Source organism: Stegostoma tigrinum, chromosome 1 (genome assembly GCF_030684315.1).
Source record: "Stegostoma tigrinum isolate sSteTig4 chromosome 1, sSteTig4.hap1, whole genome shotgun sequence".
Classification (NCBI taxonomy): domain Eukaryota; kingdom Metazoa; phylum Chordata; class Chondrichthyes; order Orectolobiformes; family Stegostomatidae; genus Stegostoma; species Stegostoma tigrinum.
In genome coordinates this window covers 76,234,796-76,260,479 of record NC_081354.1, presented here as the reverse complement: position 1 = coordinate 76,260,479, position 25,684 = coordinate 76,234,796, and the positions used below count along the sequence as shown (strand labels likewise).

The following is a 25,684-nucleotide window of genomic DNA, read 5'->3' as shown; positions in this document are numbered from 1 at the left end:
CCTGGAAGACAACAGCTCCGACAACTCCCTCAATCTGCAGTGGAGTGTCAGCTTCGATTGGTTTGTGCTCCAGTCCTGAACCGCATTGGGCAGGAAAGCTCCAAGGAGATCAACATCTTCCGGGACCATGTGGGTATTTTTGTTTCAGGAGCAGCCTGATCACCACTTGTGGAAAGATCCGAGGCAAAAATCAATTTTAACTTAGAAAATTCAGAGTTGCTAAAGTGTGGGTGCAAGTTCCTCCTTGGTTGTACTTCCCAGTTATAAAATGTATTTTTTCTCAACTTCTGATCTCGTGTAGAATCATAGAATCTCTACAGTGTCAAAGCAGGCCCATCGAGTCCATACTCGATCAGTAGTCCTGATGTCAAGCCACTCTTGATGGCGGACATTGAAGATTCCCCACTAGAATACATTGAGCTCTTGCCATGTTCAGTGCGTCCCCTGTTGATGCTCAACATGGAGGAACAAAGCGCATCCCACCCAGACCCACCCCACTTACCCTATCCCTATAGCCCTACATTTCTCATGGCTGATCTTCCCAGCCTGCACATCTATGAACTATGGGAGGATTCCGGAGCACCCGGCAGAATCCCATGGCAGACATGAGTGACATGTGCAAACTCCACACAGACACTCGCCCGAGGGTGGAATTGACCCTGGGTCCCTGGTGCTGTGAGGCAGCAGTACTAACCATTGAGCTACTGTGCCGCCCTAAAATGTGTATTTTATTAAACAGTACATCAGAAATTCACTGTCTGCAATTGAAAGCTGATGGAATGTTGATTTAAATGAAGCTATCTGAAATGATTCACAGTAATAAGTTGTTTTTAAAAAAAACCTATAGCTCACTTAGATATTCTGACAAGCTGCCAATTGTAAGAAATTCTAAGAGTGAATTTTGCAGTTATTGGTACCATTTTCCATTGCAGGTGTTGATCCAATAATTTGGGAGCAGGCTAAAGTTGACAATCCTGATCCTGAAAAGTAGGTTTCTCTATCTCCTCCTTTCCCCACACACCTTGCATGACACGTGGAAACTGTAAAAGTGGAATGTTTTACTTTTGTTTACTTAGTTCGTTGTGCTAAGGTTCATGTGATGGCATCACGTTTCATGTGTTGGGTGCGAACATTGAATATGTACTTCTGAAATTCCACTCCATTGCAGTGGAAATACCTATTGGGGCAGATAGGGCTTTGTGATGAATGAACAGATTAAGCGTGCATACATTAATGTCTTGCAGTATACTTTCAAGTCCACTGCTCAATGCACAGAAAGTGCAGTCAGTGGTATAGGGACCTTGTTTCACTGTGGATCTTGATCAAGGAGATCAATGGGCTGGAAAATGGCATTTGAGTTCAATCTGGATAAATTTGAGGTATGGAATTTTTGAGCAACAAACAGGAGCAGGATGTGTGTATTAAAGGTCGGACCTTAGGTTTGTAGAACAGAGCAACCTAGGGGTTTGGATACATAATTCTTTGAAGTTTGGATCACGGGTGGACAGGGTGTTAAGCACTTAGCACACTTGTCTTCATTGAGTATAGGAGTTGAGAAGTCGTGTTGAGGTTGTACAGGACATTAGTGAGACCTCTTCTGGATTAAGTGTCCCGTTATAGGAAAGATATTATTAAGCTGGAGAGGGTTCAGAAGAGATTTACCAGGATATTGCTGGATATGAAAGGTTTGAGTTAGAAATAGAGGCTGGACAGGCTAGGACTTTTTCACCGGAGTGTAGGAGATTGAGAGGTTTATAAAATGGTGAGCAGTGTAGAAAGGGTTAGTGGTAGGTGTTGTTTCCCAAGCACGGGGAATTTCAAGACTAGGAAGCATATTTTTAAGGTGAGAGGTGGCCGCTTTTAAAAAAAGATACGAGGGGCAAAATTTTTACACAGACGGTTTGGGTCTAGAATGAGCTTCCTGAGGAAGTCGTGGATGCAGGCACAATTACAACATTTAAAAGACCCTTATCTAAGTAAATGAATAGGAAAGGTTTGGAGGGATATGGCCCAAGCACAGGCATGTGGAACTAGTTTAGTTTGGGATTATGTTGGGCATGGAATGGTTGGACTGAAGGGTTTGTTTCTGTGCTGTATGACTTTATGACAGTTCTGAAGTAGCTGAAATGTGAGAACAAACAGCTATTTGACCCATTATAGGTGAGCTTGTTTCTGATGAAATTTTCAGATCAGTCTCCACACAGTGATGGAGCTCCCAAGCTTGCTGAGTAAACTGCATTGTTGGATGTTTTGGCTTGAATACCTAGGCAATATTAGTAGTTACAATTGACATGTGTTTTGTTTCTCATATAGCATTGCTACAAGCAGTATTAACTTATTTCCATTATGTTCTATTACTGAAGGAATAACTGTTCTTCTCTCTGACAGACCTCTTGTAGTAACTTCATTTGACAACTCAAGGTTGTATTCATCCTTTCGCGAATTGCCCAGGCTCCAGTAACAGTGTCATCCTTAGCAGGGTGACCCAGTGTTAGATTCCATGAACATTTGGTGGTGATGCTTCAAGAGCTAGATTCTTGAGGCTCAGCAGTTACTTGCAGACACAGGATTCTTCCAGGAGAGGGCTTGTTTCCTTAAGTGCTTGTGGGGATAGCAAAAGAAAACGCGCCTTGTGTATTCTTTTCCTTTGACAAATTGCTCAATTAATTTGAAAATGAGAGGCTGTGCCAAGCAATTGAAAAGGCATGGAAAATTGAGCAGAACATCTGCCTTGGGCAGCCCATAACCCCTCCTGTATTGCTAATATATTTGAACTAATTAGCTCTCTCATGCATAACCTACTTTTATTCCAAAGTATGTTTTGGTTCAGTGTAATTTATTAGAGCTCAGAGCTTTTCTTTTTGGTTTTGAGACTGTTAAGCCTGACAGAGTTTTTTCTCCCCCTCTAACTTCATAAAACTTTAAATATATTTCATTTAATGCTGTAAAAGAAAAGGTAGCTAGAGGGAGTGGCTTTTGTTTATTTTAGGAACCTGAAAAGGAGTATTTTCTATGCTGGACCTGCTAAGAGGCAATTGGTGGGGTGATTTATTTGTCAAACTGAGGATAGTCAGTTGTTGAATCAGATGTGCACCAGGACCCAGTGGCATCTCATATACTGCCGAGGCCACTTGAAGCTCAGGCTTCACATAATTCAACTAAATCCTTTGCTGGTTTAGCAGCTTACTCACTGGGAACCATATTGTTTTATCACTGTTTGTTTCTGCTGCTATCTGATGCAGTTAATTTTGTCCATTAATCCCATCCTCATCACTAAAATCTGATGTACATTAGGAGGAACTTGTAAGGAGAGACTGTACAAGGATGGCTAGATTGGATATTTAATGGAATATTCCTGCTGTGGACAGGTTCACAACAGGAATACATTTTTAAAAAGAGGGAAACAGTATAATGAACTTACAAATATGTGAATTGTACAACTTCAAAAACAAATTTGCCCTTGAAAAGATAATAACTGACGTTTTTTCTTTAAATGGTGTCATTAAATCACCTCTTAACAGCAAGATAATTATCTGAGTGTTTGATCAAGTATATGTTCTCCTGTGAGAGCACTTTACTTCCTGTTTGTCAGTAAATCTACCTGTAAAGAAACATTAGAACAGGTACAGTCTCTCAAATCTGGCTAGCTGTTTAAATTAACTATTCAGGCAAGGGATCAAATGTGGAAAGATGTCTCTAACTTATGGTATATCAAAGATAAGAGGAGAATAGTAATATTGGAAAGGAGGGTTAGAGAATGATGGGGCGGAGAGAGAAACTTTAAGAACACATTAACAGTCAAGATTAGATCTTACAAAGAAAGACACGTTATAAGTTCTGTTTCTGAATGTGTGTTGTATTCATTAATTGTAAACAAATTGATAATGCACTTCGAACTGATAGCCCTGGAGATGTGGCTGCATGACCGGATCGGAATATTGAGCATCATACCACATTCAAGAAGAATAGGAAGCTAGGTAATGGAGGTGGGTTAATCAATGTATGCAGTAGACAGAATTGACCTTCATTTGGGAGATAGGATCTGTTGAAAGATATGAGAAATAGTAGGAAGGGGTTACTAATAGAAGTCCTCTAAAGGCCCCTTAATAGTAACCACAATGTAGGACAAATTATACAAGAAATATTGGTTGTTTGTTATAAAGGGACAGCAACGATCATCGGTGACGTTATATACAAACTTGCCGGGAGTTTCTTAAAGCAGTGCTTTCTGGAACTGACCAGAAAACAGGTTGTATTCAACTTTGTATTGTATAATGTGACTGGATGAATGAATGACAAGAGATTTAAGGCATCCTTGGGTAACAGTGGCCACAATATGATTGGGTGTAAAAGTCAATTTGAAAGGGAGAGATTTAAAAGGATATCTCAAAATATCCTGTCTGACTGTTTCTTTTATTCCAAAATTCCAGAGGGAGGATTCACCATCTGTGGTTGCTCAAGAAGTTTACAAAGATGAGGGACAGATCAGATGATTAGTCAGAATATAACTAATGACCAAAATTACTCAGAACATAATGACCCTATGGTTTGAGTATGAGAGGAAACAGTGTAGAAATGTAAAAGCAGATCCAGGAGTCTATACAAATACTTGAAAAGGAAAGGAATAGAAAGGTAATTGTTGGTTCACCAGAGAGTGAGAATAGGAATAGTTGATGATAATGTGATTTAAATGCATCAGTCTTTGTTATAGAGGATGCAAAAAAGAATCTAGTAATAGCTGTAAATCAGGAGGTGGAGGGGCGGAGGAATTCAAATGAAGTTGTAATCACGAGGGCAGCAGTCCCAAGCAAACTGAGAGAGGTGTGGGCTGATGGATCTGCTGGTCCAGACAGACTTCACCTGAGGGTCTTAGAAGTGTTGACTAGTGGATGCATTTGTGGTGTTCTGCAATTTTTTAGATCTAGGAATGGTTCCACCAGACTGCAATATAGCAAATATGACTGTTCTCTCCCCCACCGCCGCCCCCCCCCCCCCCCCCCGAAAAAAAAATTAGGAAAGGAGGAAAGAAGAAAGGAAGGCCGAAAACCAAGTTACAGGCTAATTAGTTTGATGTCTGAGTGGGGAAAGTGTCTCGAATTGATCGGAGGTTACAGCTAAACACTTCGAAAAACTCATGAGAATCAAGAATCTTCAGCTTGATATTATGAGAGAAAAATCATGTTTGTCAATTTCCAGGAGGTGTTTGATAAGCTTCCAAAGTTTATTGCAGAACATAAAACTCAGTGCGTAACCTATTGGTGTGAATAGATAATTGGCTGGCTGTCAGAAACAGAGCATAAGTGGGTCTTATGCTCTTGGTGGCACCAAGGGTGGCGCAGTGGTAGTATGGCGCACTGACCTCTACATCGCCGAGGCCAAACGCCAACTCTCCGACACCACCTCCTACCGCCCCCTCGATCATGACCCCACACCCGAGCACCAAACCATCATCCCCAACACCATTCATGACCTCATCACCTCAGGGGACCTCCCACCCACAGCCTCCAACCTCATTGTTCCCCAACCCCGCACGGCCCGTTTCTATCTCCTTCCCAAAATCCACAAACCTGCCTGCCCTGGTCGACCCATTGTCTCGGCCCGTTCCTGCCCCACCGAACTCATCTCCACCTATCTGGACTCCATTTTCTTCCCTTTGGCCCAGGAACTCCCTACCTATGTCTGTGACACCACCCATGCCCTCCACCTCCTCCAGGACTTCCAATTCCCTGGCCCCCAACACTTCATATTCACGATGGACGTCCAATCCCTATACACCTGTATTCCGCATGCAGATGGCCTCAAGGCCCTCCGCTTCTTCTTGTCCCGCAGGCCCGACCAGTCCTCGTCCGCCCAGCCGAACTCGTTCTCACCCTCAACAGCTTCTCTTTCGATTCCTCCCACTTCCTACAGGCAAAGGGGGTGGCCATGGGCACCCGCATGGGCCCCAGCTATGCCTGCCTCTTTGTAGGTTATGTGGAACAGTCCCTCTTCTGCACCTACACAGGCCCCAAACCCCACTTCTTCCTCCGTTACATTGATGACTGTATCAGCGCTGCCTCTTGCTCCCCAGAGGAGCTCGAACAGTTCATCCACTTCACCACCACCTTCCACCCCAACCTTCAGTTCACCTGGGCCATCTCCAGCACATCCCTCACCTTCCTGGACCTCTCAGTCTCCATCTCAGGCAACCAGCTTGTAACTGATGTCCATTTCAAGCCCACCGACTCCCACAGCTACCTAGAAGACACCTCCTCCCACCCACCCTCCTGCAAAAATTCCATCCCCTATTCCCAATTCCTCCGCCTCCGCCGCATCTGCTCCTACGATGAGGCATTCCACTCCCGCACATCCCAGATGTCCAAGTACTTCAAAGACCGCAACTTCTCCCCACAGTGGTCGAGAACGCCCTTGACCATGTCTCCCGCATTTCCCACAACACATCCCTCACACCCCGCCCCCGCCACAACCGCCCAAAAAGGATCCCCCTCGTTCTCACACACCACACCACCAACCTCCGGATACAACGCATCATCCTCCGACACTTCTGCCATCTACGATCCGACCCCACCACCCAAGACATTTTTCCATCCCCACCCTTGTCTGCTTTCCGGAGAGACCACTCTCTCCGTGACTCCCTTGTTCGCTTCACACTGCCCTCCAACCCCACCACACCTGGCACCTTCCCCTGCAACCGCAGGAAATGCTACACTTGCCCCCTCACCCCTATCCCAGGCCCCAAGATGACTTTCCATATTAAGCAGAGGTTCACCTGCACATCTGCCAATGTGGTATATTGCATCTATTGTACCCGGTGTGGCCTCCTCTACATTGGGGAAACCAAGCGGAGGCTTGGGGACCGCTTTGCAGAACACCTCCGCTTGGTTTGCAATAAACAACTACACCTCCCAGTCGCAAACCATTTCCACTCCCCCTCCCATTCTTTAGATGACATGCCCATCATGGGCCTCCTGCAGTGCCACAATGATGCCACCCGAAGGTTGCAGGAACAGCAACTCATATTCCGCTTGGGAACCCTGCAGCCCAATGGTATCAATGTGGACTTCACCAGCTTCAAAATCTCCCCTTCCCCCACTGCATCCCAAAACCAGCCCAGTTCGTCCCCTCCCCCCTCTGCACCACACAACCAGCCCAGCTCTTCCCCTCCACCCACTGCATCCCAAAACCAGCCCGACTTGTCTCTGCCTCCCTGACCTGTTCTTCCTCTCACCCATCCCTTCCTCCCACCCCAAGCCGCATCTCCATCTCCTACCTACTAACCTCATCCCACCTCCTTGACCTGTCCGTCTTCCCTGGACTGACCTATCCCCTCCCTACCTCCCCACCTATACTCTCCTCTCCACCTATCTTCTTTTCTCTCCATCTTCGGTCTGCCTCCTCCCCCCCCCTCCCTATTTATTCCAGAACCCTCACCCCATCCCCCTCTCTGATGAAGGGTCTAGGCCCGAAACGTCAGCTTTTGTGCTCCTGAGATGCTGCTGGGCCTGCTGTGTTCATCCAGCCTCACAATTTATTATAAGTGGGTCTTGTCTGGTGTGACATGATGTATGGAGTTGAGCAGGGCTATGTACGGGGGCTTCAATTTTCTACTGTTTACATGGATACCTTAAATGAGGAGAAGAAAGGCATGATAGCTAAATTGTCAGCTGACATGAAGATAGGCAAGAAAATTTTGAAGGAGGAGCTTGCAGACATGTTGAGTGCATGGGAATCAGTGTGATAGATGGAATATAATACTGCAAATGTTGTTCGGTAGGAAGAATAAAAAAAAAAGTTACTTCAGTGGAGAAAGACTGTGTTGAATTCTGAGCTGCAAAGGATGTTCTAATCTGTGTGTTCTAATTCAGGAGTGTTATAACCAGATTCCAGGTAAGGTTCCTAATTTACAATGGTTCCAGACGGGAGACCTCAGATTTCCAAGCTCCTGCATATGGAGGGATGAATTAACTCCACTTTTGTTTGCTCAGTACCCTCCTCGGTTTTGTACAAGGTTAATTTACAAAAGATCCCCTCCCTTGTGGAAACCGTTCTCATAGGCCAAATTAATTTGTTTTCAAAAAGCCAGTTAAGCTTTTTGGAGGTAAGAAAAGTGAGTTTGGTAGTTATTAAACACATGAAGAAAAATAACATGACACATGCAACCAGATTGGAAAAGAGAAGTGAGTCCAGAAAGAAATTAAAAGATATACAGGTCAGTTTCAATGAGTAGCTCATGAAGAGCTGATAGTGGAATGTTGCAGTTTAGCAATTGATTATTAGCTTGGCAGATTAGTTGAAATACTTTTCATCTTGTTTTCTTTTGGCATTAGAGCGAGAGTACCCTTCACCCACAACACACGGGTGACCAGTGATTGATTCTTCGACTGATCTTCACAGCACACTACAACACTCAAACTCACGCTCTTACATAACCTCAGCTCACTAGCACACCTTCCACGGGAGCTCACAGGACAAGGATGAACTGAATGTTAACCTCTGTTCTTGAGTATCTTGACAGGGGATGGCACAAAATATTTCTCATTCAGGTTACGGTCTTCTCTACCATCATCTTCAAAGCCCGAGAGAACTCCCAGGTATTCCAGTTCAGCCTGGAATGCATTTCCCCGTTTTATGTCCAACCCCCCTGAAACTTGCTTGATATAAGTTCCCTTCTCTGAGCTGTACATCTATTTTTAAAAAAAAATTCACATAGTTAAAAGTTTGAGTCTGTAAGTTATCTGTTGTCGTAATGAGTCACAAAATGTTAGTGTGCAGGTATAGCCTATAATCAAGAAGACCAATGGGATGCTAACCCTTATTTCAAAAGGAATTGAGCATAAACATAAAACTTTGGGGGGAGCGATGGCAGGGTACACGTAAATTCACATGATGCCAAGATAAGTAGGAAAGTTTGTTGAAGACAAAGGAAGTTGTAGACCCGTAAAGATAGGTTGAGTGAGTGGGTACAAAAAGCCATAGATGGAGGAAAACGTGTTCACTTTGACAGGAAGGACAGAATAGTGAAGTTTTGTAGAGTAATAGGAGAATGACTGCAGAATTGCGCTGCTGAAGAATTTAGAGTTCTAGTACGTGGGCCGTGAAAAGTTAGTATACGGGTACAGCGTGTAATCAAGACAGCCAGTGAGGTGCATCCGCCGTTCTTTCGGGTCTTAGCTAACGAGATGGTATCTTTTAGAGGAATTGAACATTAGTTAAGGTAAATGCTGTGTCCAGTTATGGTCGGTCTTAAGGCAAGATATAAATGCAGTTCAGTGGAGGTTTGCTAGGTTAATACTTGGAATTAGTGGGTTGCTCCATGAGGATAGACTAGATAAGCTGGGCCTGTTTTGACGACAGCTCAGAGCCGTGTGGGTGACTAGATCCTGAATGGCCTTGATGAGCTGAATATGGAAGGGAATTCTTGCCTTGAGGGAGAGTCCGGAATTAGTGAATGCTGTTTTAAAATGAGGTGTCACCCTTTCAGGACAGAAGGAGATTCCTTTTCTCTGAGTGTTGTGCAGTTTTGGAGCTCTGTGTCTCAGGCGGTGGAGGGAGGCCATTGAATATTTTTAAGGCAAAGCGAAAGTTAGGCAATTGAGTTAAGTCATAGAGTGTAAATGGGGAAAGTGGACATGATGATGAAACAAATAGATCAGCCAAGATGTTATTGAATGGAGAAGCAGATTCATGGGCCCAAATGGCCATATCCCTAATTTTCATGATCAAAAGACAAGATATTTTTATAAACTATTGTCCGTGAATTTTAATCTAACTAAATAAGCAAAATAACTTATTCAGTTAGATGCTGCAATGGTATGGAATAGACAGCCTAACACAGTAGTCTGATTTATTTTTTCCAACACTCTGGTTCAAGTGAACTTGATACCAACAAAACCATCTGACCTAAAGTCAAGCAAGATCTGAAATCCTGTGTGGACTCAGTTCCAAGTTTTATACTTTTGAGACTTATTATACTCAATTGCAATGTGCTATTAACCTTATTTTCAATGAAGCATACATTCTCTCACTTTTATATTGAGTATGTTTTGAAGGGTGTATGCATATTCCTGAAAAGCTGGTATCCTCCATCTCCAGATCTTATAAACATTAGCTACATGGATGGTGATAACAAGAATCTCTACAGCATTTTCATTCATTGTATATATGCATCTTGATTATTAACTGTTCTGTTCCTCATTCCTTCCTAAGGCTTATACCGGTGCCCATGGTGGGTTTTAAGGAATTGCTGAGGAGGCTCAAGTTCCAGGAACAGATGACAAAGCAGCATCAGAGCAGACTGGATGTGAGTTGGGATTTTAGCTTCAAAAGCCCATTTTTAGACAACATTATCAGTTCTGTTTACTTAACGTTATCGTTCTCTGTTGTTAATTCTTACCTGGTATGGTTATGCAGTTGCAAGTTGTGCAACAATTGGCCACTTGGTAACGCAGAACTTGAGTATTGTTGAAAAGTGGCATGTTCTATCAAAGCTCTTAGACTAACAATCATCAGGACAATTTGCAAGAAATTCCAAAACAAAAGCTAAACACCAATTATTCTGAGAGGACTGTGCCGATTGGTTTTAAAAAATGGACTGTGATTGGTAGGGTTGTTGCCATGGAGAATGCACTAATTAGCTAATTGCTAAGCTTTGCTTAAACAATCAGTTGTCATTAACTAGTTCAAACTACTTTGACATATTGTGACCTTTTGTGCATCAATATTTTGGAAAGTGACTTGGGTCAGAAATGCTTGAGAATCCATTAATTTTGTTGCAAAGCTTTCTTCAATGCAGTTATGTATCACTGCATTGTGAAAATTGTCACTGCACATATTTAGAAACAAAAGTATAGGCATTAAAGTTACCTTAAATTAGTTTCTTTTTGCAGATTTTTAATTGAATTTTCTGTTCTATAGATCTCTACAGTTCTATGACTCTGACTTTGGAGAGGTGTAACACATTGAGACACTAGCTAATGGCATTGCAGCGTTTGAGAATGAGGTTTTAATCTGCTCTTTGCTGATCTCAGTTGCTTGCCAGCAAATTAAACTAAATTAGATAATAGTGATTTGGTTGTTGTTATGTTTCCCATAGTGTGATGTGGTTACTGAGACTAGGTTGATTACCTACCTTGTAAGGCAAGATTTGAGATATGCAGGAAGCTAGAACAAAAACCTGACTTAATATCCCCCAAAAAAAAACATTTTTTACATTTTAAAAAAAAAATCCTTGTCATGGTTCTGTCAAGATGCGGCCAAAGGGAAAATGGCTGAAAATAAGACAGAGAGGTATAGAGAATGTTTCACGTTCAAGCATAAGAGATGACAACACCTATTTACAAGGTATGTTTATAGAGGTCCTGGACACTGATTTTTAACCAACGGTGCAATATGCAATGATTCTCCTGTCATTTATAAGGATTTCCCAAGCAGAATCTTGCTGTCCTGTTATCAAGAGGTCAACAACCAGCGGAAATGCCAATGCTGTGCTGCTATTATGCAGTTTCTGACAGTTGGCTGAAGCAGAAACAGCCATGTCTGGGATCAAATTGGCATGGTATTCTCATTCCTAGCTATTCAAAGAATGTTTCCGCATCAGATCAGATAAACCTAATCCTGACGTGTCCTTTTTTTTTAAATTCCACTGTGAGTCTTGATTGTATTTTGTTTGTTGAGGTCCTGTGGAGTCATTCAAAAAAAAGTGCAGCATCTTCAATTACATTCGTAATAGTTGCTAATCTGACACTGTGTATAAGAGCTTTGCTTTAGTACTCATTGTAGCAAGTATTTGAAATAGGCCTGTGAGTCAGCTCATTCTAATTTCTTTATACAAGCAACTGTTTGGCTCCTTTTTTGTTGGGAGAAAAAGGTCGTAAAATAATGTTATCCTTGTGTTTTTTTTGCTTTTGTTTGTTTTTTACTTTCAAAATGAGAGATGCTCTCAAAACTCTTTCGCACATCCACCTGCTTATGTAAAAACAAGCTGGAAGTACAGCGACATATTTCACACACAGCTTGAGCACACATAGACTAACCCTTTCCTATAATATCTTGATTTCCACTTGTGCTATTGCTCAAATAAAACAATTAAAGATTGAGTTTCATAACTGATATGTTTTTCAACATCTATAAATTTAGATAACCCACCATTGATGTATCTTCTCCACCCCCAAATACAGATTATATCTGAGGATGTAAACGAGCTGCAGAAGAACCAGGCTACAACAGTAGCAAAGATAGCCCAGTACAAGCGAAAACTGATGGACCAAGCTCATAAAGTCTTGCAGGTAGTTTATTGTGTATATTCGCAACTTCTGTGTGCACATTTTTTTAAAACCTTTTTAAAATCTATACTTCTTGCAAATTTGTTTTTTCGATGCAAATATTGTTAGTAAGGAGTTCCCTTTGATCAGGTGTTCCAGAACAAAACTGTTTTGTCGTATTCCAGCCAAATACCCACTTCCTGATGAGCATTACCAACTTGATTTGGTTTCCTTCTCACAGTTTTGCACTCCAGCCATCATCACTTCTGAGTTAAAACAATTCATAGTTGGGCTCAATAGGGAGAAGTTTAAATTTTGTGTGTAAATGTCCATTCAGAACAAAATTGAAGACTGTGTGCACAGGTCCTTGAAACCAGCAGCATCCGTTTTCAATTTTATAATTCTCACCAGGCTTGAACTGCAGTTCCAAATGACAGTGTCCAAACCACTGTGTAATCAACTTTGCATTCTGTGTCTTGTATGCTTAATCTTAAGTTTAATTATCTCCTCCTTCCAAACTTTTCTGATTCTAGTAACTGGCCAGTTTGTGCTCTACAAATCCTCCAAAGAATCTTCATCGTTTTCTTTCACGAGAGAGATTTGTTTGAAGACTACCCATTAACTCATATTTGATCTTTTTGAGCCCCAGAATGCCAGCCCGACCATCTTCTCATTGCAACATTTACCTTTTTAAATTTGTTTAATACTTTGGCTTCATCTTTTTTATTTCTTCATGGCCTGTTACTTCTGTTGGTCACAATATTTGGAAAAGATATTGCTGTCCACAGCTGCCTGTAATTCGCACTTCTCAATCTGATCTTGTTCAACTGCCCCGAATTGCAGGATATTTTGTTTCGTGTTCGCTTTGCCATGTTTGTTACATATTTTATAACCGGATTAAATCCTGTCTTGTGTCACTTTTCAAGCCTGGAGAGCCCTACACTGAGCTTCTGTGAGACTTGGAAACCACCTGTGACTTTCTTCTCTGGATTGCCTTCAACCTGGATAGATAAAGGGGTCTCAGTTTACTGTATCAGGAGGTGAATTCTCCACAGATCAGCATCTCAACTCTGAGCAATGCTGCAGTGCAGTCAAGAATAGCAGTTTGCTGGACGTGAAGTTTGGCAATAAATGCAAGCAGAGGATTGACATCAGATTAAGTCTCTTGAGATTATGCCAAAATACTTAAGCCTCCAAGTCAGTCAGCTGCATTAAAGAGAAAACACAGGTTGTGACAGTCAGGAGTGTAATATTTCGTTAGAATCGAAAGATATTGAGAGACCTGTGTGCTTCTAACTGTTTCTGCTTTTAATTTTTGACAAATGATTCCTATCTTTCTAATAGGTTAGAAAGGTTAGTACAAGAATATTGTAAAAGCATTTGAAACATTGAGATCATGTCCACCTTGTCTTATTCAACAACGACAAAAACTTACTTTAGGTTTCTTTTTGTTGAAATAATACTGTAGTCATTTATTTGGCATATTGTATTCAGAATTGATTTTAGCAGAGTTTTTCTTCTGTAACAAAGATTCTTCTGTTCTGATGCAAGAGGTAGAAAGTTTGTTCATGAATAGAAAATGGACTAATGCGCTTTATTAGCTAGTAACATTTTTGATTTTATGCACAGTGTGTAGCGTACAGAGCAAAGAAGTAATACATTTATGCAAGCCAATGTTTAAATCACAGTTAATGCATTTTACGGAAGGGAAATTAAAACCGTAGAATGCATTTGATTCAGCAACGAAGGTTTCGACATGACTGCAAACTTCGGAAAATACAAATTGTTGTAAAAAGGAGATGGGACTGTTTTTACTGAAACCTGAGATTTATTAAATGTGTTTAAAGTCAAGAAGTGTTTTGATAAAGTGAATAGATGAAGATCATTTTTGGTGCAATTATCAGGTTAAAATATCTAATAAGTGGGTTGTCAAGAGAAATGTGTACACTGAATCTGTGAAGTTCAGAAATGTTGAGACAGGCACCATTGCAATTTATAGGGGGAAAATTAGATAAAAGAAGAATATAAAAGAGAAACTTGAATTAATATAATGATACCAGATCTCCCAAAGAATTTTCTGCAGAGATCTGACACTCAAGCAACTGGCTGCATGCCATCCTTCTGTGTTGTAATCATTCTGATTTTAATAGTGAAGGAAGAACTTGTTGAATTACACTCACTGTTGCAATGTAAGAAATTCAGTAGTACATTTGCGCTCTGCAAGCAACAATGCCTTAATCACCAGGTTTTTTTAGTGTGTTTCAGCAATGTTGTTCTACTGAAAGATGAAAACATTAGTAAGAATGTCAGGGAGAAATCCTCTGATATTTTTAGAAATATTGCCAGATTTCAAAGGTGTTTGCATATGGGGGCAGTTTGGGGCGACAAGACAATAAAACTTCTTTTCTAAGAAAAAAAGAGAAATAATTATAATCGTGCAGCTAAAGATTTTTGATTTGGTCTGGTAAAGAAGTAGTGTTGATCTAAAAGCTTTCTATAAACTTGTAGTGTTGTGAGTATGCTTATAGGCCTCCGTCCAACCACAATCTGTGTGTAACTTAGGCTAGTCAGTTCTTCAGTTCATGTTGTTCTCTCTTTTAGGTATTAATAAAGCAAGAGATCCAGAGGAAAGCAGGTTATGCAATACAAGCAGAAGAAGAACAGCTTCGTGTGCAGCTGGATACTATCCAGAGTGAGCTAAATGCACCCACCCAGTTTAAGGTACAGATAAATTCTAAATTCTTGGAACTTAGAATGACATAGAACAGCAACATTTTGCATTGAGCATGTATAATTAAATTGACGTGGTTGCTACGAAATATCAATGGAAAAGACAGCATGTTGCAGTAATGATGTTTATGTGCAGGGCCGTTTGAATGAACTGATGTCTCAGATAAGAATGCAGAATCATGTTGGAGCCGTGAGATCAGAAGAGAGATACAGCGTCGATGGGGATCTCTTGGGTGAAATCAAGCAGGTACAGTTAGCTTTTCCCCAATGTGATAGAATAAGTTCCACAGAATGAAAATATGTTGAAATTTTTTGTTGTGCTGGTTAGATTTTGACAATACAGAATCTTAGGCTTACCTTTTTAAAAAAAAACTGCATACATTAAAAGTTTATGTTAGAATAAAAGCAGCACTCTTGCCGAGACAGTTTTGCATCAGTGAGAAATTTTCTAATTGTTTAGAAATGTGCTTACAAATGCATGCAGCATCTTTCTCAATATCTGCTAATGTAGCTGTTTATCTTCCTAGCACCTGAAATTGCAGCAGGAAGGTCTGACTCATTTGATCAGTGTTCTGAAGGAAGATTTGGAGGACATGAAGCTAATTGAGCATGGCCTTAATGAGAGTGTTCATATTCGCCGTGACCTTTTCAGTTGATGGCCTTTCTGGAATATCGCTTTGGTTAAGAGAGTTATTTTTCCTGTCCAAACTCTGTTTTTGGGTCCATACCACCTGCACAAATGATACAGCATCTCCATGTTGGTGTGGTTGGAGAAGGAAATGTTGTTGCCATTCTTCATTAAATGCTGCAGTCACCTCGGTTAAGTCTGTAGCTTTGGGAATTTTAATATTTGCCTTGACAGCAGCCACTTACAAAACTTTACAAGAGATTAGTGATTATTGAGTGACTTTGTTATGCATGTCTGAAGGCATAGCTTAGATACTACTGTGCGCAAGTTAGTGATGAATGTTTGAAATGACAGCTCACTGAAGAATGACCTATTTTATTGTAGGTTTTAACCTGTTTAATATGTAATAAGTATTTATTCACGAAAATTGCAAATAGTAGTTTCTGGATGCATATCTCAATTTCTCTTTCCAATTTTTGTCAATTGTATAAATATGATTTTCCTGTTCTATGCAATAGGTTGGGACAGATTTTTTTTTAATGCTGCTAACAATCAGACTTGCATTGAACAGGAATGCCTATTATCAGTACTGACTAAGTCAGGAACAAATTGGAGTTTCTTTACATTTTCATAAAATATTAGCGCACAGCTGGAGCTTTGTTTATTTTAGATGAGTAGGTGTTTGACCATTCTGAGTACTTCTGAACAACTTGTACAACTTGAAAATGTGACCTTGCTATGAATGTGGAAAATTTGAAGTGTACTTTAATGGACATAATAAGAGCCCTGGAGACTGGAGCCATGAATTGGTCATTAATGTTAGATAATTCAGAGAAGCTGAAGAGCTAGATACCCAAACTGATTTTATTTTTTTGTTAAACTTGTACTAGTGTATTTATAGAATTATCACAAGGAGCTTGGATTTGTTTTTGGGAGTTGATATTTTTTAAAATTCAATCTGTGATATTTTTCATGTTAATGCATGCAACTCCTTTTTTTAATCCAGTAGGAAGTTCAGGTTGGTGCCAGGCATGTTTACAAAATAATTTCCTGTGCTATTTATGGTCACTTTGAAACATACATCAATACAATCTTAGTTCTGACAAGGCTCTCCTTTGAAGAACTACTATAAATGTGTTAAATGTTTGTTATAATTAAGCAAAGAGGGTATAAATTCTAAATAAACAATTTGATTTAATAATCATCCACTTTGGAGTCTTCAAATATTATTTTCATAGTGCGAACCATATTTTGTTCAGCTGCAAATATTTTTAAAATGTCATGTGACATTTCCTTAACACCCCTCGTCCAGCTCTTCAACCTGATAAGTGTTTTATTTCCTTGCTTAAGAATATTGGTCAAAACTATAAACTTCTTACTGATTGTAAAGTAATTTGCTCCAATTCTTTGTGATGACTGAGGAATTGTGATTCAATACCGGAAGCCTAAATGAATGACCTCTGACCATGAGAAATGGTGATTCTTCCCCAACTAAGTGTCTGAATTACAGTCTTTGGAAAAGAGCTTTGAGTTTCAAATAATGGAATGATGTAGCTGACGTCGAGACTTTATTACTCTGCTTTTGAGGGTGAAATTTTGCAGCACTAGCCTCAGGTGCTTAAAAGTGGCCCAAAAATGGAACTGTACTTCAACACAATCTACAACTCAATGGCCCTTTAAAGAGTGAGTTAGTTACTACAAAACTAATAAAATTGATAAAACATAACAGACATACCCATTTCGATTAGAAATTTGAACTATGTTAAAAGATGAAAATTATAAAGATGTAGGAATCTGCCTCTGGCCTCTGAACGGTAGCTGGCATGGCCATTAACTTGGATGATACCTGTAATGCTGACATTGGTCTTGAAATCTACTGTTTCATTACCAATGACTCTGTATATAGCTGATGGGGAAGTCTGTGTGCAGCAGATGCATTTAACAATGACTATATTGTTAGGAGTGAGCACCTCACTGTCCTTTTGGAGACTAAGTCCCATTTTCATGTCAAGGATACCTTGCATTTTGTTGTCTGTCACCACTGTCACATATTTCAAACAGATCTAGCAACTGGAAACTGGAAATCCCTGAGAAATTGGGCCATTAGAATCAACAGAATTGTATTCCAACACAATCTTCAACTCCTTGGCTCATCCCACTCCACCATTATCATCATGCCTGGGCATCATCCTGGCTCAGTGAAGAAGGAAATGTCAACCCTAGCACTAAGCATTCCAAAAAGTGAGACATTGGCCTGGTGAAGCTACAACACAAGACTACTTCCATGTCAAACAGCATAAGCATCGAGTGATTGACAGGGCTAAGTAATTCCAACAATCAATGGATCAGATCGAAGTTCTGCTGTCATGCCACAGCAGTCATGAATGATGGTGGACACTTAACAACTCACTGGAGGAGGAGGCTCCACAAATATCCCCATCCTCAACAATGAGGGAGCCTAGCACATCCATACAAAAGGAAAGGTCCAAGCAGTTGCTTCCCTCTTCAGCCAGATGTGCTGAATAGAAAATCCATCTCCGCTTCCTCTAAGGACCTCAGTATTACTAACGTCAGCCTTCAGTCAATTAAGTTCACTCATGCCACATAAGAAATGGCAGTGCGCTGGATACTGCCAAGGTTGTGGTCCTGACAACATTTCTGGCAATTGTCCTGTTGACTTGTGCTCCAGAACTAGCCATGCCCCTAGCTAACTTATTCCAGTACAGCTACAACACTGGTATCTGCAAGACAATGTAGAAAATTTCCCAAGTACATCTGCCCACAAAAGCATGGAAAACTCAATCCCACCAATTGTTGCCCTATCAGCCTACTTTCGATCATCAATAAAGTGATGGAAGGGTTTGTGAACAGCGCTGTCTCGCAGCACTACAAACAAATATTCACTAATGTTCAGTCTAGGTTCCACTTGGGCCACTCGGCTCTTGACCTCCTTGCAGCCTTTGTCCAAACATGGGCAAAAAAAACTGAATCTCAGAGATGAGGTGTGAGTGACTGCTGTTGACATCAAGGTAACATGTTACTGAGTGTACTATCATGGAGCTTTGACAAAGTTAGAATAAATGAAAATTGCAGGGGTTGAAATCCTGGATCTTCCTTTGTAACATCTGTTTGTGTCCCTAATCTCCTTGAACTGCAACAGTCAGAAATAGCTGGTTTGATTTTCTGTACAACGCTTGAAATGTGGGCGGATGTAGACCATTCAGCCCATCAAGTCTGCGTGGCCGTTCAATGAGATCATGGCCGGTCTGATAATCCTAAACTCTATTTTCCTGCCTTTTTCCGATAACCCTTGATTCTCTTACTGATCAACTATATTCAAGGTTAAGATAGATTTTAATGGACCAACCTCGACAGACCTGTGCAGTAAAGAATTCTATTGATTCACTACTGCCAGAAAAAAAAATGCTCCTCATCTCTGTCTTAAATGTGCAACCCTTTATTCTGAAATTATGCCATCTGATCCTAGACTCTCCTACAATGGGAAATAACCTTTCCACATCCACTCTGTCAAGTCCTCAAAATATCATCTTCATTTCTATAAGATTGGCTCTCATTCTTCAAAATTCCAATGAGTACAGCAGGACAACCATTTCAACTTCTCCAAACACAGTCCATAACTGGTATCAACCTAGAATCTTCCCTGGGCTGCCTCCAACGCTGGTATATATCCTTAGATAATTGGCCCAAAACTGTTCACAATATTCCATCTGTGATCTGACTAGACTAGTGACTGTATAGTTTTATCAAAACCTCCCTACTTTTAAACTCCATCCCCTTGGAAATAAAGACTAACAGTCTATTTGCCTTCCTTAATACCTGATGAATGTGCATGCTAACTATTGTGATTCATGGATTAGGATTTCCTAATCCCTTTTCTGTAGCTTTCTGCATTCTTTCTCCATTCTAATGGAATTTAGCTGCTCTCTGCTTCCTGCCAAAATGCATTACCTTGCATGTCCTACTTGAATCGTTAAACATATTAACATGCTTGAGTGAGATGTCATTTATTCACTGCTGAAATGAGATTTATTAGAATATCATTTTGTCAACAGCAGTCACCAAATTTGACCCAAAGTATCAGAGATAATGGGAACTGCAGATGCTGGAGATTCCCCAAAGTATAGCATATTTTTGACACAGAAACTCTTGGTTTCCTTTTTTTAATAAAAGAAGCTGTTCCATACATAATATGCAAATAGTTGCTGACCTATTCATTTAAACATTTCAGATGCAAGTAATGATTATGTTTCTAACAATAAATGAATAACTAAATTTACCAGAAAATCAGAAAAATATACCGTGCAGTGAATTGTAAAACAGATATTTTGTACTTGAAGTATATTTGTTTATATTTGTATTAAGTGTCACATAAATTCATCCATCATCATCATGACATGACCAAGATTAACTTTTATATGAGACAGGTAGGGAAGCTGATTAAACTAGTTTATTGTCCTCATTTTCTGTCTTGAGCAGAGTATTTTTAACTTCAAATGTAATGTGTTTTCCAACCTGCTTTTGTGAATTTTTAAAAAGATATCTTGCAGTAAACACTCTTATGTTTACATTAAAGAATTGTATGTATTCATGCCTAAATTGTTTTTGAACCCACTGTGGTCTTTGACATTTCTCTCACACATATGCATTGACACAAACACAAGAAACAGGAAAGAAGAGTTTTGCAGCTATAATGTTAAAACCAACAGTGAGGAAACTTGATTCATGTGAATAAGAAAAATCAATGAGGGTTTTTTCACTCAGACATTACAAAGTTGAGGTGATCCCAGGTGGTTGAACCGTGGACTTGCAGAATTGATTGATGCAGCAGGATGATTCATATTGACAGGAAACTAGGTTTTTCATTTTGGCGAATGCAGGATTCTTTCGAGAACAATGAGACTTGGACTTGAGGCAGGCTTAGCTGTTGGCCTTGAGCACTGGTGGCTGTTCTTTGTTCTCATGTTAAAGCAGATTGTCAAGGATTCATAAATGTACAATTAAAACTGTACAAAAAGGCAGATGTGATTTGGTCATGTGACATTGTCCATTCGTAGTTAGTGTCTGTCCTTGAAAATCCATCAAACACTTAAGTTAGATGATGATTGCTAGCACAAGTGCGGTCGTGATGAGTTTTGATACATCCCCTTTATTATCAGTTCAAGTTCAGCAGACAGAATGTATACTGCTCTCTGTTTCACTATCCATGCAATTTCAGGGTAAGAAATTGCACTGAGATTGATTTGATTTAGCTTTGTCCTTGTAATTACTAGAGTTTCTACAGTTGTAGCCAACTTGCAAATCATGTGATCTGCAGTGGCCATTTTATTCCAGAAATGACCATTTTAAAATTAAACAAAGCATGTTTTCTTTTCAAACAATGTATGGCCTGTTTTATGTCATTATCAGCTTGACATCTTCCTTTTTAATTCTTTGCTTAATTCACCAAACTCAATTGTGGAATTAGCAGCATATCAGCATCTCCAGTTTAGTAACTTGAGCTATCGACCAGACGAAAAGCTTCAAGGAACTCATTAATGTCTATACTTCCATCCTTGTTGAAGTCCATACTGCGAGCCAGGTCACCAATGGCTTTATCACTAACATCAATCTTAAGGTGAGAACTGAGGAGTTTACAAGTTCTTTGTAATTCCTCAAATGTTATCAGACCTGCCGTTGACATGAAAATGGATAGTTTACTTTGCTTCCATTGACAGAAAACAACATGTACAATTTCTGAGTCAGTATTAGATAGTACAGGACTTCAAATTACTGTAACAAGGCAGATTGTCTTGTATTTGTCAGGGCAATATACAAGGACTCTGAAAATAAAGGGTGAAACTACATGTTATGCTGTATGAGAACTGGGTGCTAATTGGTTTACAAGCAAACTCTGAGAGTGGTGTTACCATGGAGAATGCATCAGTTAATGATGAGTGACAGTGTTTTGCCAAGCTTTGTTTATGTTTTAAAGCAGGCAGATTTACTTTGATCAAGACATTGCTCTGAGAAATTGCTGTCACCTGTTCTGGGTTTGGCTGCCAGTTGGCCAAACTGCTTTCAGTTTCTCACACTGAGGATTTGTCCAGCAATCAAATAGCAGGTACTTTAATTAATTAACTCCCAGTTTTTCAGAAGTGCTGTTCAAGCCATTTAGAAGGACAAGGACAGCAGATGCATGGGAACACCACTACTGGCAAGTTCTTCTCCAAGTCACTCATCACCCTGACTTGAAAATACATCTCTATTCTTAACTCTGTCAAAATGCTGGAACACTCCTGCAGCTCTGTGTACTTGTACCACTTGATCTGCAGCAGCTCCAGAAAGGCATTCACCTCTTCCTTCTCAAGGACTATTCGGCATAGGCAGTAACTTGTCTTGCCAGCAATATCCACAATAAACATCATGCAATACTTTTTAAAAATTCTCTCATGGGACATGGGCGCTGGCTGGGCCAGCATTTATTGCCTGTCTCTACTTGCCTTTTGAGAAGGTGGTGGTGAGCTGCCTTTTTGAACTGCTACAGTCTGTTTGCCATAGGTAGACCCAGAACACTATTAGGGAGAGAATTCCAGGTTTTTGAATCAGCAACAGTGAAGGAATGGTGATATATTTCCAAGTCATGGTGAGTAACTTGAGGGCAACTTGGAGGTAGTCATATTCCTTTGTGCCTGCTGGCCTTGTCCTTGTTGATGAAAGTGGCCGCAGGTTTAGAAAGGAGCCTTGCTACAACTGCTACTGAGTGTTCCTGGAGGGGTGAGTGGATATTTGTGGAAATGGTGCCATTCAAGCAGGTTGCTTTGTCCTGAATGGCATCAGGCTTCTGGAGTGTTGTTGGAGCTGCTTTCATCAGGCAAGTGACTTGTGCCTTTTAGATGGTGAACAAGTTTTGGGAAGTCAGCAGGTGAATTACTTACTGAAGTATTCTAGCCTCTGGCCCTGTCTTGTAGACACAATATTTATATGGCTAGATCAGTTTCTGGTGAATGGGAACCCTCAGGATGTTGATCGTGGGGGATTCAGTGATGGTAACTCTATTGAATGTCAAGGGGCCGTGTTTAGATCGTCTTATTGATGGTTATTGCCTGGCATTTGTGCAATGTGGGTGTTACTTGTCACTTGTCAGTCCCAGTCTGGATATTCTCCAGATATTGCTTCAGTATTGGACGTGTTGTGAATGGTGCTGAACATTGTGCCATCATCGGCAGACATCTGCACTTCTGACCTTATGATGAAGCAGCTGAAGATAGTTGAGCCTGGGACGTTACCCTGAGGAACTCCCAAGATGCCCTGGAGTGAGGTGACACAGCTCCAACAACCACAGTGCGGTACATATGATTCTAAGCAGTCAGGATTTTCCCCAATTCCCACTGATTCCAGTTTTGCTGTGGTGTTTTGATGTCACACTTGGTCAAATGTGGCATTAATGTCAAGGGCAGTCACTCCCAACTCACCTCAATTTTTAAAAAGTCAATCATATCTCCCGAACCTACTCCATTTTGCATACTCTGATTGCTTAGTTCTGGAGTTACTATGGTACAGCTATGTGTAGACATCATAGTCAAAGTGATCTCTCCAACATACAAGGTGGTGGGGGGGGGGGGGTCACCTTTATAAACAACACTTACCAGAGTTGTCACTGTCAATAATTCTAAAAATGGTTTCAAGGTCAGACCTGCTTCTGTAAAGCATTTCCAGCAAACTAGGTTGTAAATGCTGCAAAGGGTAAAAAAGGCATTTTAATTTTTAAACAAAACTGCCAGATTAGATTAGTCTCTGCAACAAGATAGATGTGAGAAGGCAGTGGTTGAATCCCTTTCTGGAACTGCTGCAGATTGAGTTTTGATCCAGGCATCAAACTCTATATCCACATGAGTGGTTCTCCGTATAGACTCTTAAAATATATTTATTATCAATTAGCTTTATGTTCCGCTGTCCCACTCATATCAAAGGTGACAAAAGCCCTGATATGTACAAATATGTTTAAAGTGCTGTTTTGAAGTTAAGTAGCTGTGAAAAAATATTCTATGTAGAATGTAATATGTAACCTAACACATAGCAGCACACTGCACAGATTTTGTAACTGAAATGCTGAGCAGGACATAGATCCGGTGAATAGCCCAGGTCTTTTTCCAAGCAATAGGGGGAGTCCAAAACTAGAGGGCATAGGTTTAAGGTGAGAGGGGACAGATATAAAAAGGACCTGAGGGGTAACTACTTCACGCTCAGGATGGTGTGTAAATGGAACGAGCTGCCACGGGAAATGTTGATGTTGGGTACAATTACAGCATTAAAAAGGCACAGTCAATACAGTGTGGACTTGGAGGGACGCCGGTAGATCAGGCAGCCTTCTGAGGAGCAGGAAATTTGACATTTCGGGTCAGGACCCTGTATTCAACCTGAAACGTTGATTTTTCCTGCCCCTCCGATGCTGCCTGACCTGCTATGTTCCTTCAACACCACGCTGTATCGACTCTGACTGCAACATCTGCAGTTCTTGCCACCTCTATCTCACATTTAAAAGGTATCTGATGGATGTGGAGGGTATAGAAGGGTTTACAAGGATTGGGGTAAGTGCTGGCAAATGGTATTGGTTCAGATTGGGACATCTGCTCAGCATGGATGAGTTGGACTGAAGGGTCTATTTTCAGGCTGTATGGCTTCATAGAGTCATTCGGCTTGTCTAGCTCTGGTCCTGGATGAGTGCCAAACACCTCCAGTTACTGATGGAAAAATGCAGCAATTGACTTTTGGCCCTACCACAAACTTGCTGTCATCACCAATAATTCCCCCCTGGTTATATTTTGAGGTCAATTGTTTGCAACCCTGGTGTACTATTTCATCCTGACCAGACCTGCACCCTCTTCACAAAGACAGCCTGTTTTCAACACTGTGACATTACCCATCTACTGCCATATCCCTCATGTATGCCCTTGTCATCTCTAGACTCAGCAATACTACTGCTCTCCTGAGTGGCTTTCTATATTCCAGAAATATCAGCTCATGCAAAATCCTGCAGATCATATCCTAATGCCTGTCAGGCCTTGCTTGTTCATGACCATTGTACTTCATTAATGACATTGTTTCCTGGCCCCACAGGACCTGCAAATTTAAATTCTCATCTTTGTGTTCAAGCTCCTCCATGGCCTAATCCTTCAAATTCTGTAACCTCTGCATACCTCTTAAAAACTCTGTACTCCTCTTAAGTCTAACCTGCTCTGCTTTGCTCACTCCCTTTAATAAATGTGCCTAGGGACATCAAACTCCAAGCTCTGGAATTCTGATTCTGTCAATTTCATTCTCCTTTCTTATGAGCCTGTTTAAAAATTAAACTTTTAGTTATCCTTCCTAATGTCATCATCTTTAATTCATCCTGCATACATCTGAAAGTGTAACATTGCCCAGCCCATTCAAAGTCCTTATTGAATCATGTTTTCCTATTTGGGTTCTTCTGGTTGAAAGTAGTTCTTTTTGTGCAAAGAGTTTAGAATGCCCAAACAGACAATATAAAGCCGTGCATGTATGTAAATTTTGCTTTTTTTCTGGATAATCGGTGTGGCACTCTGTGAAGTCCATCTCTTACCTGCGCAATGGGTTTCTCTATGGCAAGATCATCAAACCATGAGTAAAAATTCAGAAGTCCATGAGGAGCACTGGGCACAAGTTGGGATCGCAAAACACGCCATGGCAGACCCAGAGCTAATGTTGTCTCCAGGGCATTTGCCCAGTCATTCAGCGAAATTTTACCTATGCGTTATTGTAAGATTACGACAATTAACATCAAAACCAAATGTTGGTACATTGAACAGAAGTTATTATCTTAAACTTGGTGATTGAATATGACAGTTGATGTCTTAGCAGACCGCTCAATGATCATTTAAAAATTCACAGCCTGAAGGTTGAAACATAAAGAAAAATGGATTAACTATTAGATAGCACTGCATTCACTCTTTAGACTGTTTTTATATTCTTTCATCACCACAAGAAAATGCATCTGAGTGGCTTGGTGTTAAATGATTAAATTCACTTTTGCTTGAGGTTAAAATTG

At 40.6% G+C, this 25,684-nt stretch overlaps 2 protein-coding genes across 7 annotated transcripts in view; one reads left to right on the top strand and one right to left on the bottom strand.

Annotated features, from left to right (window-relative positions):
- Window positions 1-20,500, top strand: part of nup54 (nucleoporin 54) — a 55,473-nt gene extending 34,973 nt beyond the window's left edge. For 3 of the 6 annotated variants that reach the window (XM_048533650.2, XM_048533667.2, XM_048533688.2), the window contains 6 exons: window positions 933-987; window positions 10,207-10,300; window positions 12,177-12,284; window positions 14,862-14,981; window positions 15,127-15,237; window positions 15,518-20,499. In XM_048533650.2, the coding sequence (XP_048389607.1) occupies window positions 933-987; window positions 10,207-10,300; window positions 12,177-12,284; window positions 14,862-14,981; window positions 15,127-15,237; window positions 15,518-15,646 (617 nt within the window). In that variant the 3' untranslated portion in view covers window positions 15,647-20,499. Of the gene's footprint in view, window positions 1-932; window positions 988-10,206; window positions 10,301-12,176; window positions 12,285-14,861; window positions 14,982-15,126; window positions 15,238-15,517 lie in introns of all 6 variants that reach the window. The other 3 variants (XM_048533659.2, XM_048533680.2, XM_048533674.2) reach the window with 2 other exon arrangements.
- Window positions 19,818-25,684, bottom strand: part of ppef2a (protein phosphatase with EF-hand domain 2a) — a 73,414-nt gene continuing 67,547 nt past the window's right edge. The window contains exons 17-19 of the mRNA XM_048533645.2: window positions 25,220-25,383; window positions 23,265-23,352; window positions 19,818-21,306 (exon numbers count right to left, since the gene is read on the bottom strand). Coding sequence (XP_048389602.1) covers window positions 21,125-21,306; window positions 23,265-23,352; window positions 25,220-25,383 — 434 coding nt within the window. The 3' untranslated portion in view covers window positions 19,818-21,124. The remainder of the gene's footprint in view (window positions 21,307-23,264; window positions 23,353-25,219; window positions 25,384-25,684) is intronic.